The 13,366-nt window shown below is 41.4% G+C and overlaps 1 protein-coding gene across 1 annotated transcript in view; it reads left to right on the forward strand.

Moving 5' to 3' along the window:
- rbfox3a (RNA binding fox-1 homolog 3a) overlaps positions 1 to 13,366 on the forward strand; it is a gene marked incomplete at its 3' end in the record, with an annotated part of 65,033 nt that overhangs the window by 21,765 nt on the left and 29,902 nt on the right. The window contains exons 3-6 of the mRNA XM_079293750.1: positions 2,350 to 2,403; positions 7,093 to 7,185; positions 9,043 to 9,103; positions 10,327 to 10,380. Of these exons, the coding sequence (XP_079149876.1) occupies positions 2,350 to 2,403; positions 7,093 to 7,185; positions 9,043 to 9,103; positions 10,327 to 10,380 (262 nt within the window). The remainder of the gene's footprint in view (positions 1 to 2,349; positions 2,404 to 7,092; positions 7,186 to 9,042; positions 9,104 to 10,326; positions 10,381 to 13,366) is intronic.

Genomic DNA, 13,366 nt, shown 5'->3' on the forward strand with positions numbered 1-13,366 from the left:
CAGTAGGCCTACATATGTAGTGTGGTCAGTCACTCATTCACCCTCATTCACAAACATGAAAGAAAACATCTCCGTGAGTTCTTCAAATGGATTTTTTGCTGTTCACACTACAACTCTGACCTCTTTTTCTTGATTCATCATTATCTTGTGACACACACACACACACACACACACACACACACACAGAGACAGTAACCACACAGCCCTCTGCTGAGAGGGGGAGCAGCAGGAAGAAAACAGGTGGTTGGGCTCAATGACTCGGGACAGAGAGCGAGCTCTGATCCGTCCTGCCCTGAACTACGAAACAGAAAAACATGGCAAAGACAAAATCCATTCAATCTTGTATTCATTTAACAATCTTTGATCCCTTTTTTTCTTTTTTCAGGGCACATATTTTGACTCTGATCAAACTCTGTGTCCTACAAAATGTGGTTGTCATACAACTGAACCACAATCTCAATTATTTTTCGAGGGAAATGCATTTGTTGGGGATTTGTTTGCAGTTGTAAACACGTGGTTAACATTTTATATTAAAACATTGTTGAAAGGAGACCATGTCCATTAATTCAGCTTAAATGCATAAATAGATGGTGTATATCGTTCTGCAATGTAAAGGTGTAACATATGTATATGCAACATGTGTGTTTTGCTGATGGACATCTTCAGGGCTAGAGCTGTGACCTTGCCTTTGCTCTGCTGCCTGCTGCATGTTTATTTATTTATTGAAATAAACGACTTTATTCAAGGTCTAGTTATGGGGAGCACACGGCTGAGCATTATCATACTGCCTGGCAAGGTTAGTGCTGCTCAACGTAGCCATGAGTTCATCCCAGCTGCTCAAACTCAGCTTCTACTGATGGGCTTATTTATTTATCATCTTTATTTATACTGAAGCTAAAAATAGTTGCTATATTAATTCATTTGGAAATCAAATACACTAGAAATGACGTCATCATTTTCTTGAGGGTATTATTGTCGAGGCAGAAGCAGCAGTGTCGGTGCATGCTGCTTTTAGAAACAGAGAGGAGAAAACTCTCCAAAATAAAAAGGACCAACTTAGCATAAAACATACTTTTGGGGATTTTCTTCAAACAAAAAAGAGAATCTTGATTGTAATAATACAGAAATAAAAAAAAGAAAAACTAAAAAAATCGAAAACCGCAAGCAAATCAAATATTATAGCAATATTTAAGAGTGATACAGAAACAAAAAAATTAATAGAAAGAGTTACATTTGATGTATTTAGGGAATAGCATCATGGTCGTGGTTCGTCGAACTTCTGCTCCATTCATCTGCTGGTCCAGTCACAGAGACTGAGGGGAAGTGACACAAAGGTATTTTAAAAACCTAAAGCAGAGAAAACATTTGGGGGTGGCGCCTCAGACGCCACTAAAGGTTCCACTCCTATAGCCGCCTGTGATAGGAGGCCCATAAACAGCCTGCTATACTGTCCAGTCTAATGCTATTTGCTTGTTTTCCCATATCTCTGCTGTACATTGGATCCAATAGTGAGGCTAAAATAGAGACGTGTCTTCACAGTAGCTGCTGGACTGTTTGCCATTTTTAAAAGCTATAAGACCAGGTCTCATCTTATTTAAACACGCATTCACCACCAACACCAATGTGCTGGGAGGCGTGGCCACTAGCACCAAGTCACACTCTACAGTAATTAGCCAATTAAAATGAGGCATGGAGCCAATCAAGAGCATTAATAGATTATAACCTCCACCAAATGCCTGGTTAGACTGGTGAGAGAGGGCGTTGGCAGGTAATTACCATGGTGGTCTGCATCATGAGCAGATAAACAAATGCATGGCTCATCATAAGCCTTGATGGGCTAATTCTTTGGCTTCCACCCCCACACCCCCTCAAATATCAACCATTTCCTGTATGAACTGAGAGGGCCTTTGCCTCCACTAAAAACACTCCAGCTCTGCTCTCTGTTTCTTCGAGAGAGGGGAGAGGAAAGCAAGATGATGGCCATCATTAAGACCAGCGGTGTGTACCGAGGCGTTGCACTGCTATAGCGCCTGCATCCACGACCGTAATGTTCATTAACACCTCGTAGCCCTAGTCCCCCCCCCCCCACCCCACACACACACACTTTATTACCACCACAGAGCAAACACAGTATTAAACGGCATTAAGAGTAAATGGATATTTTATTAATCTCATTGTCGGGTGAAGAGGAGTTTGTTAATTCGGAGCATTGACTGCTTGACCTTTCATCGTGTTTTTTATTCTAGAGTAAGAGAGAAGAGCGCAGCTCGCCATGTTCTAATTATTTCCTCCCTCTTCCTTCTTTTCTCCTCGTCCCCTGCCCTCCTTCTCCCTCCCTGTCGTCCACAGCAATTTGGCAAGATTTTAGACGTGGAGATTATTTTTAACGAGCGAGGCTCCAAGGTAAGTGTGCTGCAACCACACATCCATGCACACACTCACACACATAGGGTTCTCCAGCCAGCTATGTTTGTCCCCTGTCCCCTTCTTCTCTTGCAGTCCTCTGCTCCTCTCACTGTCTCCACAGCTCTCTCTCCTTCTGTCTAATAGTAATTACCAACCCGAATCAGTGACACTTGCCTGCAGGGAACTTTTACTCCTTACCGGCCTGCCATGCATTGTGACATACGATGAATCGCTCACACTTCTCTTGACGCTGACAGTAGAATTCACACGGTCTGCAAACCCATGGCTGTCTCACCTGTTTAGCTTCTGGACCGATGCCAAGAAGTAGGAACAAACTGTACCTATTCCTCTCCCAGGATAGTTTACATCTATATATCTGGATTGCTCATTTATATCACCAGAAACGGTCTTATATTACAACAGTGATTCTCCCTCTGGCCATGTCACGAAGCTTTGACTTTTAGAATTTGAAACTATATTTCACAAAAGTAACACTATTTGTCCTACTGTCCTTATTTGTGCTTTATATTTATTAATTTACTCTTTCATTTATACACACACTTGTTTTCATTATTTAATGTTTTGTTTTTGTTGTATCATTTGTTATATTTATGATTAGGAGCTTCTTTGGTCTAAACGACACTGTCATACCAGCAATGATAGACTAAATTATGGTCAGTTATGATACTTCCCTGTCACCCTAAACTGCTTGAAATGAGTTTATTCTAAACATATGTTGCATGGAGAAATTTGAGAAAGAAGTATGTTGCAGCTTGTTTGATTACATGGTGCTACAGATATCGCTGAGCAAACTTTTTTACTTATTGCTGCAATCTAATTTCACCATGTTTCCTTTTGATCCATCTATATATGCTGGTGTTTTTCATTTATTGACAAACAATATATTTATGATAGACAAAAGTAATGCAGTAATTATTGGTTATTTTGATATAATTTTATTAGTGCTGGGCAAGTTAACGCGTTATTATTGCATTAACGCATTAATTAATTAACGCCGACAATTATATTATCGCGTGTTAGTATCTCCATGTACAGCTTCTTATCACCCTCTACGTACCAACGCACATTTATAACAAATACCACACATATTACGGTAATCAGCGTTGCATATGTGTCTGACCAAAATACCAAAAAAAGCAAAAAAGAAATGATTCATTTAGATTATTTTTTTCGAGATTGTGTTTTGTTTGTAATATGTATAATAAGCATAATTTAGTTATCGCTATTGAGAATTTAACAAACATAAAAACATAACGTAGATAGGTTTGCAGTTGTCAAGGTGTATATTTCAAATTGCATATCTTACACACGAAGATAAAGTTGTGAACACTGGCTGAATATCTATTATCAGAATCATAACTGTGTTATAACTGCTGCTGTGTAAAGGGAATACTGCTGTTAACAAGCACCTGATGTGTTTTTGTGTTTGCAAACCAAATGTTATTGCACTTTTGTTCATATAGCAGTACTCTTAAAATAAAAGTGCGCAATACACTAGTTTTTAATTCATTATTGAATTTTGCGCAAAACAATGCGATTAATCGCAAAAAAATCATGCGATTAATCGCGATTAAAAACTGTAATCGTTGCCCAGCACACATTTTTATACATAAACACGAGTTCCATAGGATACTTGTGATTTAGCATGCCCATTAAAGGGTAACACAGAGAACAACACTAATTATTACCACATGATAAAGAAAAGAAAGCCGACTCGCCGCATTAAAGCAGCGAACGTATCTATTCATGGAAACAAAATGTCAAAGGGATTCAATTTTCCCCCACTTCGCACTTTTAAATATATGTTTTATCTGCTCCCTCTCTCTGCTATTTATGCCCAGAGAAAGGCAGTGAATCCTGTAAATGCATAAGAGATCAAGTCGTCGCGTGCTCTTCGCACATATTATCTGGTGCAGCAATTACAGGGCAACGACTGGCCCAGGATACGTCAGCTGAAAGGTCTGGCTGCTTGTTCAACAGGTGTGTCTGCCAGGCATATTAGCTGGAGCTCATTCTGTGCCTCCACACTGTAACTCAGAGCAGGCCAGCAGCAGTGAGAGTAAGTGCGAGACTAGGAGAGAACATTTAGACCAGGTTACATCATGACATTGATAAAGCATTACACCAGAACTCTGGCAACTGGTTCCACAAAGAGTTTCAGGGGTGTGAAGGGGGTTTGGAACAAGGATGCCTCTATGCAGGAAATAGCATAGTCACTTCCATGACCAGAATCAGTCCCAGTGAGACAATGATTTATTTTTTATTGGTATCAGCCAATTGAATACGTGTTATCAGACGTTATCGCTGCCATTCCAATGCCTCAGAAGGGCCGAACTGCACCTGCCACATTGTGAAAGAGAAGGTGAAACTTAACCTTGTGAATTGAAACAAACAACCTTAAATTCAGGCCACAACACCACTTGGTTAGTCAGGGAAAAGATCATGGTTTGTTTTAAAATAACTAGCCTATGTTGGTTATGGAACTTAGGCACGTGGTATTAGTTCAGTAATATGTAACTTCCGTAACAAAAAATATAATTAGCCTCACATAATTACTATGGCCACAAGAGGTCAGCGATCATATCGGTGATCAACCATGGGCGTGACGATGAATGATACTATCGGTCTTCTGGACCTACGATAGGTGTAGGCCCCTTCTAACCCATATCTACGAGGCTGAGCACCACCAACAACACCCACTGGCCATACTGGAGCTGTGATGGCCGACAACTGTCGCTTGTGTTCCTCAACAATTTGCACTGTGGTTGCAAATAAGATTTGTGTATCTTAGCAAGTTGCAACACTGAAAACAACTCTTCCTATTATAATGTCTTTGTCATTATTGGCATACATGCAATCTTTCAATACACCTCTTAAATTGATCAATTTGTGATCCAAATAAAATAACTACTGTACTTACAAACACTGGACTGTCTCTCAAGACAAACCATGATCATTCCCTCCTAACCAAGTCCCTTTTGTCCCTAAAGCCAAACCTTTAAGGTATTTTACGACCTCATTCTGTCGCATCTCTGATCATCTTACCGCTTGTGTTTCTTGACACCTTCTGACTCGTTACTGCTGTCGCTGTGTTCTGACATCTCATCAGTTAACCTGGTGAGTACATTGTTATGGTGACTGTTAGAGCCGATGGCTGGAGCAACAAGTAAAAGCTGAATTGTAATTAACAGTAGTTGTCTTCTAAACACTGTGGTGGCGAATCAGGAGAGAGCAACGGGATTTCCCAGGAGGCAATGAAAAAATGACAAAAATGCTATTTTGTTGGAAGGACTCATCGCAAAACTACTAAAACATATGCACTTCCGGTCGCCTCGTCTCTAAGTCAATGTGGTTTCTTTGAATGGGTTTTTGGTTCGATGTCTGAAATAATTTCTGTTGTCAACATTAGTTAAGAGATTTTAACATTTTGGTATACAACATGAAATAGCTTTTTACTTCTAATCATTGCATTCACAATTCAAAAATACTAAAAGTGGTGTTTATTTGTGAAGATTATCATGCTGAACAGAACGTGTACGTATCATGTTCGTTTGTTTACCACTGAGCTTATTTTCTGCAATAATCCAATGGAAGAATCCCATTATCTGTTTGTGGAGGGAACCAGTGTGGTGCTAACTTCCTGGTTGGCCTGCAGAAATACGTCATCCCTGTAGCACTCTATACTGTACAAATGATGAACATGTCAGTAGGCTATACAAGGAAGAGAACAGCATTTTAGCTTTATGTGTCCACAGGACTAAGTGTGATTAAACACGTGCTCACGGCTCTAATATGTCTCTTTGCAAGTTCCTGATAAAGTTCAACAACACTGATGGGTAGAATGGAACATTTAACACACAGGCAGCAATCAGTGAGAGCAGAGATGATTCTTCAGCTCTCACTCTATACCTCATTGACATAGACAGATGAGTCTTTTGTGGTTTAGGCTTCCGAGGCATGTTTTACCACATATGGGCTGTTTGACTGAGCGGCATCTCCAGGCCCAGTCTGGGACGCAGACAGGGTCTCATGAGCGAGCTGCATCCCGGGGCTCAGAGAGTCATGGCTGACTGATGCCGTGGAGATTGTAATTGTATGGCACTTATCTGCTCTCCCACAGGGGCCTCTGCAGACCAGCAGAGCACAGCAAACACACACACACACACACACACACACACACACACACACACTCTCACACACACACACACACACACACTCACACAAACATATGCACATCCCAAACTCCATTGTGTATGTGGAGGCTTTCATTCCATCAGCTAAATGAATTAGGTCCAGTTGTTTATGTAAATACATGTGCAGCAGAGTCCGAGATGGAACGGAGAGTAGAAACACACACACACACACACACACACACACACACACACAATGACGAGGTGGTTATTTAAGTATAATCAGAGCTCTTGTATGTGGTTTGATGTCCTGTGTCCCCATCTGTCCTCTCTCCTACTCATGTTTGTCTAAGCAGCCTGAAGTCTCTCTGGCCTCTGCTTCTCGATCTAGACCTCCTCCTGACCGGCAGCGCTCTCATCTGTGCTTTGTGTCTTTTTCTCCTCTCCTCCTTCCCCTGTTTGTTTCATTATTTTATTTCTGGACTTCCTCCCTCTGTCGCTTCTGTCTTTCAAACCCACCTCCCGGCCACTGCAGGGCTTTGGGTTTGTAACATTTGAAACGAGTGCAGATGCTGACCGTGCACGGGAGAAACTAAATGGTACAATCGTAGAGGGACGCAAAATAGAGGTGCCTTCCTTTTCCTGTCTCTCCTTACCTATGTCCCCCCCTCTTCTTTTTTTAATCCTCCCCCGACTCTTTCTTCCTTTTCTGTGCCTGCCTGAAATTTCTTGCAATACCCTCTCTCCCTCCATCCCTTTCCTCTCTCCTGCCTGCTGCACCTTGAACGCTGCATGCTGAGCCCTGATCCGTAAGTGTGTGTGACAAAGAGGAAGACAGACCTATTCAGTGCTGTGTGAGTGTGTTGCCTTGTTCTCGTCTTTTTATACAAATGGTGAATTCTACTTTGCTCACGATGGATTGTGTCATGTGTGTTTGCGTCTGCGGCATGTGCATGGGGTCACAGCGGTTTGCATCTGAGTTAGAAACCCACTTATTGAAAAGAAACCCTTTCCAGATGGAGATCAATGATCTGCCAGTGAGCCCTCAAACCTTAGTAGCTAGCGTTCAATTTTGATGTCACCATCCTCTGGCATGGGGAGTGAAATCGCCCCCATCTTTCCATCTGTCGGCCCATTCTGTTTCCATTTGAACTCACCAGGGTTCATCTATCAGAAGAATCTTACGGATGTTTCCGATATTAATATGTTTTACTAGATTGATCTTGACAACTATTCACATCTCTTAGACGTGACGTTTATTACTACCACTATGTTTTCCTGTTAACATTGATGCTTCCCGATAAAGAATTGTTTGGTGAGGATGGGGTGGATGGTGTGTGTAGAAAACACAGCACTTTGACACTAGCGATCAGGGTTCTGAATGTGGTTTGGGTTAGCAAATAAAAGCACTCTGATTTAGGTTAATGACAAATCATCGTTTGGTTATATGCTAACAAAGTAAACAGACCACCATCTTCCTTAACATTAAATTAAGGCCTATACAGGGCCTTAAAAAATGTATTGATGCCTTTGTCGTGGTCTGAGTGATATTATATTGCAAGAGGGAATATTGTTGGAAAACAAGACTTGGCAAATTTGTTGATTAATATTGATTCCTCATTAAATTAAGAATAATCTGAATCTGGACGGCATAGCATTCCCTCCAAACATATTTGTATGTATTTATAGATTTATATTTAGTTGAATTCAGATTAACATCATTTCTAAGATGCAGAGCTGCATGTAATTCAAAGGAGGTGTGGTAAAAAAGTAACATTGAGCTCTTATTGTGAAATTATTAATAACTAACCTGTAAAATAAAGTGTGACCAAGTTGTATGTCCAGCTCTTGTTAATAAGCCAGAACCAGGGAACACAGCACTCACAATGAGGTAAAAGGAAAACATATAACAATGCAAAGTGTTGCAGTATTTTGTGGCTCCACATAAACCTTTAAGACCAAGTCAGATTTCAGCCAAACGTAGCCAGACTTCCACCTCAAGCCCAGACATCTTCTCACCTGCAGATCATCCAGATCTGGCTCACTGGGAAACTCGTGTGCAGCACATTGCTAAACAGGGAGGAGATTTCCAGCTGTGTGTGTCAGAGCAGACACCATGGATGCAGGTTGTGCTACTGACATACTGACACTACAAGAACTCCTCCAAAACTGGACATCAAGCATTTTTTAAGACCTTCAACTGAAATATAGTATTTTTACAAAGTGAAAAATGTACCCACCCATTCTTGTGTTTAAATGTTGTTTGAATTTTATTATCTTCTCTGATGTTGTTGAATGTTTTTCAACATCAGATCTTTGACTCATTGCATCTCGCCTCACTTGTTGAAAAGATGAAATAGCAGCATGGCATGGAGTGTCGTGATGTGCATTATCAGTATGCACGTTTATTTTCCTGTGTGTGTGTGTGTGTGTGTCTGTGTTTGTGTATCTGCTCTCACACTAACCTCTATCTGTCTGCTGACAGGTCAACAATGCCACAGCCAGAGTAATGACCAACAAAAAGGTGGCAAACCCCTATACCAACGGTAAGATTTCAGCCTTTTTTCCATCCCTTCCCAGTTCTTTTGTACATCTTCTGATAGCTGCTTTCATTTCATTCTTCTTCTCTTAGTGCTTTCTGTTTTCTCCACTCTCCAGTTTTCTTGCCCATCATCGCATTCCACTGCCAGTATCAGGCCTGGCTACATTACAGAGCAACAGATCGTATGCTTGTGTAGAAGGAGTATCATTATGATCCAATTTTACCCATTGAACTTGGACTGTGAAGGGAGAGGAAACCAAAAGCTACAAACGGAAGCCAGGCAGCAGATTCAGATTCATACAAAAAGATCTGTTCACATTTGATTAATGGAATCAATATTTGCCAAAGAGGCAGTCGATTCGGTTTGAAATATCATGCAAATAGCAAAGTGAAATCTGTTCTTACTCGGCAGGGATAAAAGGAAAAGGGCAGCAGGGAGGAAGGAGGATGATTGGAGATGGAGGGGGGATTTAAAGCGTGGGGGTGGGGGCGTCTAAAGGAATAGAGCCAATAAAAAGAGCCAGGAGCCCATTGGTAAAGAGCGAGAGAAGGGCCCTTTAGGGTGTGTTTCTATCCTCCATCTCTCTCACAGAGCGTCATTCATGTGGATGGAATGAAAGAGTGGAGGAGGGAGAGAGCAGAAGCAGCAAAGAGGGGGGAGGGGATGGATGAACAGGGGATGGAATTAAATGGCCAGACATGTCAACACCTCTCTTCCACACACACACACACACACACACACACACACACACACACACACACACACACACACACACACACACACACACACACACACACATGAATTTGCATATTAAGATATTAATATCTATATATCATGTTAAAATGTTAAAGATAAATAGGGTGAGAAGTGAACTAGAAATATGGTCATACAAATACATATGGACCCGTGGAATAATGCGAACAGACTGAACACTGGTGCACCCGACAGTCAATACTGAAATATTTTATGATATAACGATGTGATGCAACATGTTGAAGACAAACAATGTGATGCCTTGTTGGATGGACACATGCAGCAGTAAAGACTAATATTGTCATAGCTTGTATTTCAAAAGAGGAGATAAAATAAAGATGATAGGGTAGTGATTCTGTAGAAACAAGTTCATGCAGCAATACTAACATTCACCCTGTGTGTGTGTGTGTGTGTGTGTGTGTGTGTGTGTGTGTGCGTGTGTGTGTGTGTGTGTGTGTGTGTCTCCTGTGCAGGCTGGAAGCTGAATCCAGTGGTTGGAGCAGTATATGGCCCTGAATTTTATGCAGGTAAATAATCACACAGTTGTGAAAAGAAAAATGCATTTCAGAACAAATACTGAACTGTATAATCCTTATTTATACTGCTGAGTATTCTTTTTTTCATCTTTATTTCCATCACTTTGTCTTCCTGCCGTGTGTTGTGTGAAAGGCACAGATTACAGATTTACATGTTATGTGTGTGCAGTTTGAAGTGGCAGCTTGGTTTCATTTGGTAGAAGTGCTGAGACGGCCCGCTCCCCTTAACCGCTCTACTTTTTGCTCATTAGTCTGAAATCTGTTCGTTCCCAGACAGCTTTACAGCTCTCCTCTAAATAACCACCCTGACAGAGAGAGGCCATCCATCTCTTTTATTTATCCTTCCCCGTTTCCCTGCTTCTACCTCAATCCCACCATCTATCCTTCCATCCATCCGACCAAACAGCCACCTCAGACCACCTCCAAACCCTCGATCACAGTTCTCCATGGTCCGCTGCCTTTGGGTCTATCCTGTGTGTGTGTGTGTGTGTGTCTTTGTGGGGAAGGGACGTGTATATTTACGTGTTCATATGGCATGTCTTCAAAGGTGCAAACAAAACAACAATTGCTCCATCTGTCCACTACTGTTTAGCACAAGTTTAACTTATTATTACATTCATTCTCTATCCTCCTAAACCTAAACTCACTTGTACAGTTAATGACACCTTAATACCCTTAATGCCATAGCCAGCGGTCCCACGAGACATGAGCATGAAATCATTTTTAAATTTCAATATACACATTATCAATTAGCATCATATATATTTGCCACCGCCGATATTAACAACATTGGCCGGGGGAAGTCACAGAGGTTAGCCAGTCATGGCTGTGATGGTCAACGCTCGTGTGAGTTCATTATGACTCGATAGTGCAGCCTGTTTCTTATCAGAAGGTTTGATTAAGACACAAAGAGTCCGAGGCCTAAGTCGGTTATAAGTGCTAAACAAAGTCAGTGAAACAGCTGAATACATTGTGAACGGACTTTTGAAGAATGTTTTGTCAACATTCAAATCACTCACGAGCGACAAACGTTGGTCACATTGGTGTGTGAGTCATTTGGGGTTTTACTGGGATCAAACCAGTACACCTTCTGACAGGGGCGGACTGGCCATCGGGGATACCGGGGGAATCCCCGGTAGGCCGACGGGGTTTGGGCCGGTCTCTGACATCGCCGGCCCCGACTATATTATATGCCTCACAGAACACGTTCAATTTACTCTAATACCGAAAGTCAATAATCAGTGAAAACTGTTTCAACAGTATAAACTGACATTATACTACTCCTCGCGATCCGAGGACGCCATAGCACGGCTGGACACTACGGTGCTTTTAAAAACTTTTCTCCATAACCGCGGTCTGCGCCGTGCGGTCGTGCCGGGCGCCGGTCGGGGCGGGGCCGGCGGAGGTGCGAATGGCCGCCGTAGACCGGCGAAATACATGCCATGTATTGAATGAAAGAATGAATTTCTATAGCGCTTTTCACAGACAGTAGTATCACAAAGTGCTTAACAGAGCAGACATTTAAAAGCATAAAAAACACAATGTGACCCAAGGGTCAATAAATTATCTACACAGAGAAAATAAAAAAATTAAAAGAGAAAATAAAAAATAATAAAAACTAAAATAAAAACGTAAAACATATTTTAAGAGCAGGTCTAGGACATGGGTTTACTTTTACACAAAACCCTCAGGAGAGCGGTTTCAGTAGAGTGTTGCTTACGAAACCCAGACTGGAACTTGTCATACATGTTGTGCCTCTCCAGTGCAGCAGTAAGTTGTTTGGCCACCACTTTCTCTAACATTTTGGACAAGAAAGGCAGTTTTGATATGGGCCTGTAGTTCATGGGAAAAGCTGGATCTAAGTTTTCTTTAATAAGGGCTGGATAGTGGCATGTTTGAAATAGGAAGGGACAATTCCTGTAGACAATGAGGAATTGACAATAGATGTTACTGCAGGGCCAATAGTTAGCAGAACGTTCTTAAATAGAGAGGATGGAATTATATCCAGAGGGCAAGTTGATGGCTTTGTTTTGTTAATTAAGTCCATCAGGTCTTGAAGGCTGATAGGCTGGAAAGAGTCCAGAACAGCAGGAGATTGCGAGGAGCTACAAGTAGATGAACAGATCCCAGGCTGAATGCCAGACCTAATACCTGTTACCTTATCAATAAAATAGATAAGGAATTTGTTGCAATCGTCAACAGAATAGCATGGTAAAGTGGAGACAGACCGTGAAACAATTCTCTTAATTGTGTCAAACAGAATCTTGGGATTTCTCTTTGAAGAAGAGATTAGGTTGGCAAAATAAGCAGTTATAGCTTCCTTTAATCCAGTATTAAAAGAAACTCTGAGGTCTTTGAGATATAAACTATATCTAATAGATATAGACTATTGAGTGGGCAGCGCGCCGTGTATTGAGTGGGCCGGTCTGACAGTAACTCCCGGGCCACTTTTTTCCCCCAGTCCGCCCCTGCCTTCTGATAAGTGGACGACCCGCTCTACTTCCTGAGCCGGGACACATTGAGTTGTATACTTTATGTGGCATTATGTCACTCACCTAAACTTTCAGTTTCTCAGGTGTACTTTCTTTGGAAGGCTTCACAGAAATGGATTTTAATGGATTAATTTGAACCTGTATCGGGCAGAAATGCTTCATATCTAAGGCAATATTTACAGAAATTGTGCAAAATGAGGAGGTCGGTTTGGTGTCTGGGTCAAGCAAAAAACAGGCTTTCACGCAGCAGACTGCTGTTTGTGTCCTGTGTGAAGCAAGTTCTTTTGTTGCATTTTTGTTGTGTTTTGTTTTCATTTTGTACTCATCATAAACCAAACCATGTTTGTTTTACTAAACCTAACCAAGTAGTTTTGTTGCCCAAACCTAACATGTTTCAACGTTTCTTTTATGTTGAGTTTTGCACTTGTCCATACTGTCAGCGCTGATGCTATGCACTGGTACAATTATGGAAAAATGACAAAGCA

This window comes from Melanostigma gelatinosum (genome assembly GCF_949748355.1).
Source record: "Melanostigma gelatinosum genome assembly, chromosome: 21".
Lineage (NCBI taxonomy): Eukaryota > Metazoa > Chordata > Actinopteri > Perciformes > Zoarcidae > Melanostigma > Melanostigma gelatinosum.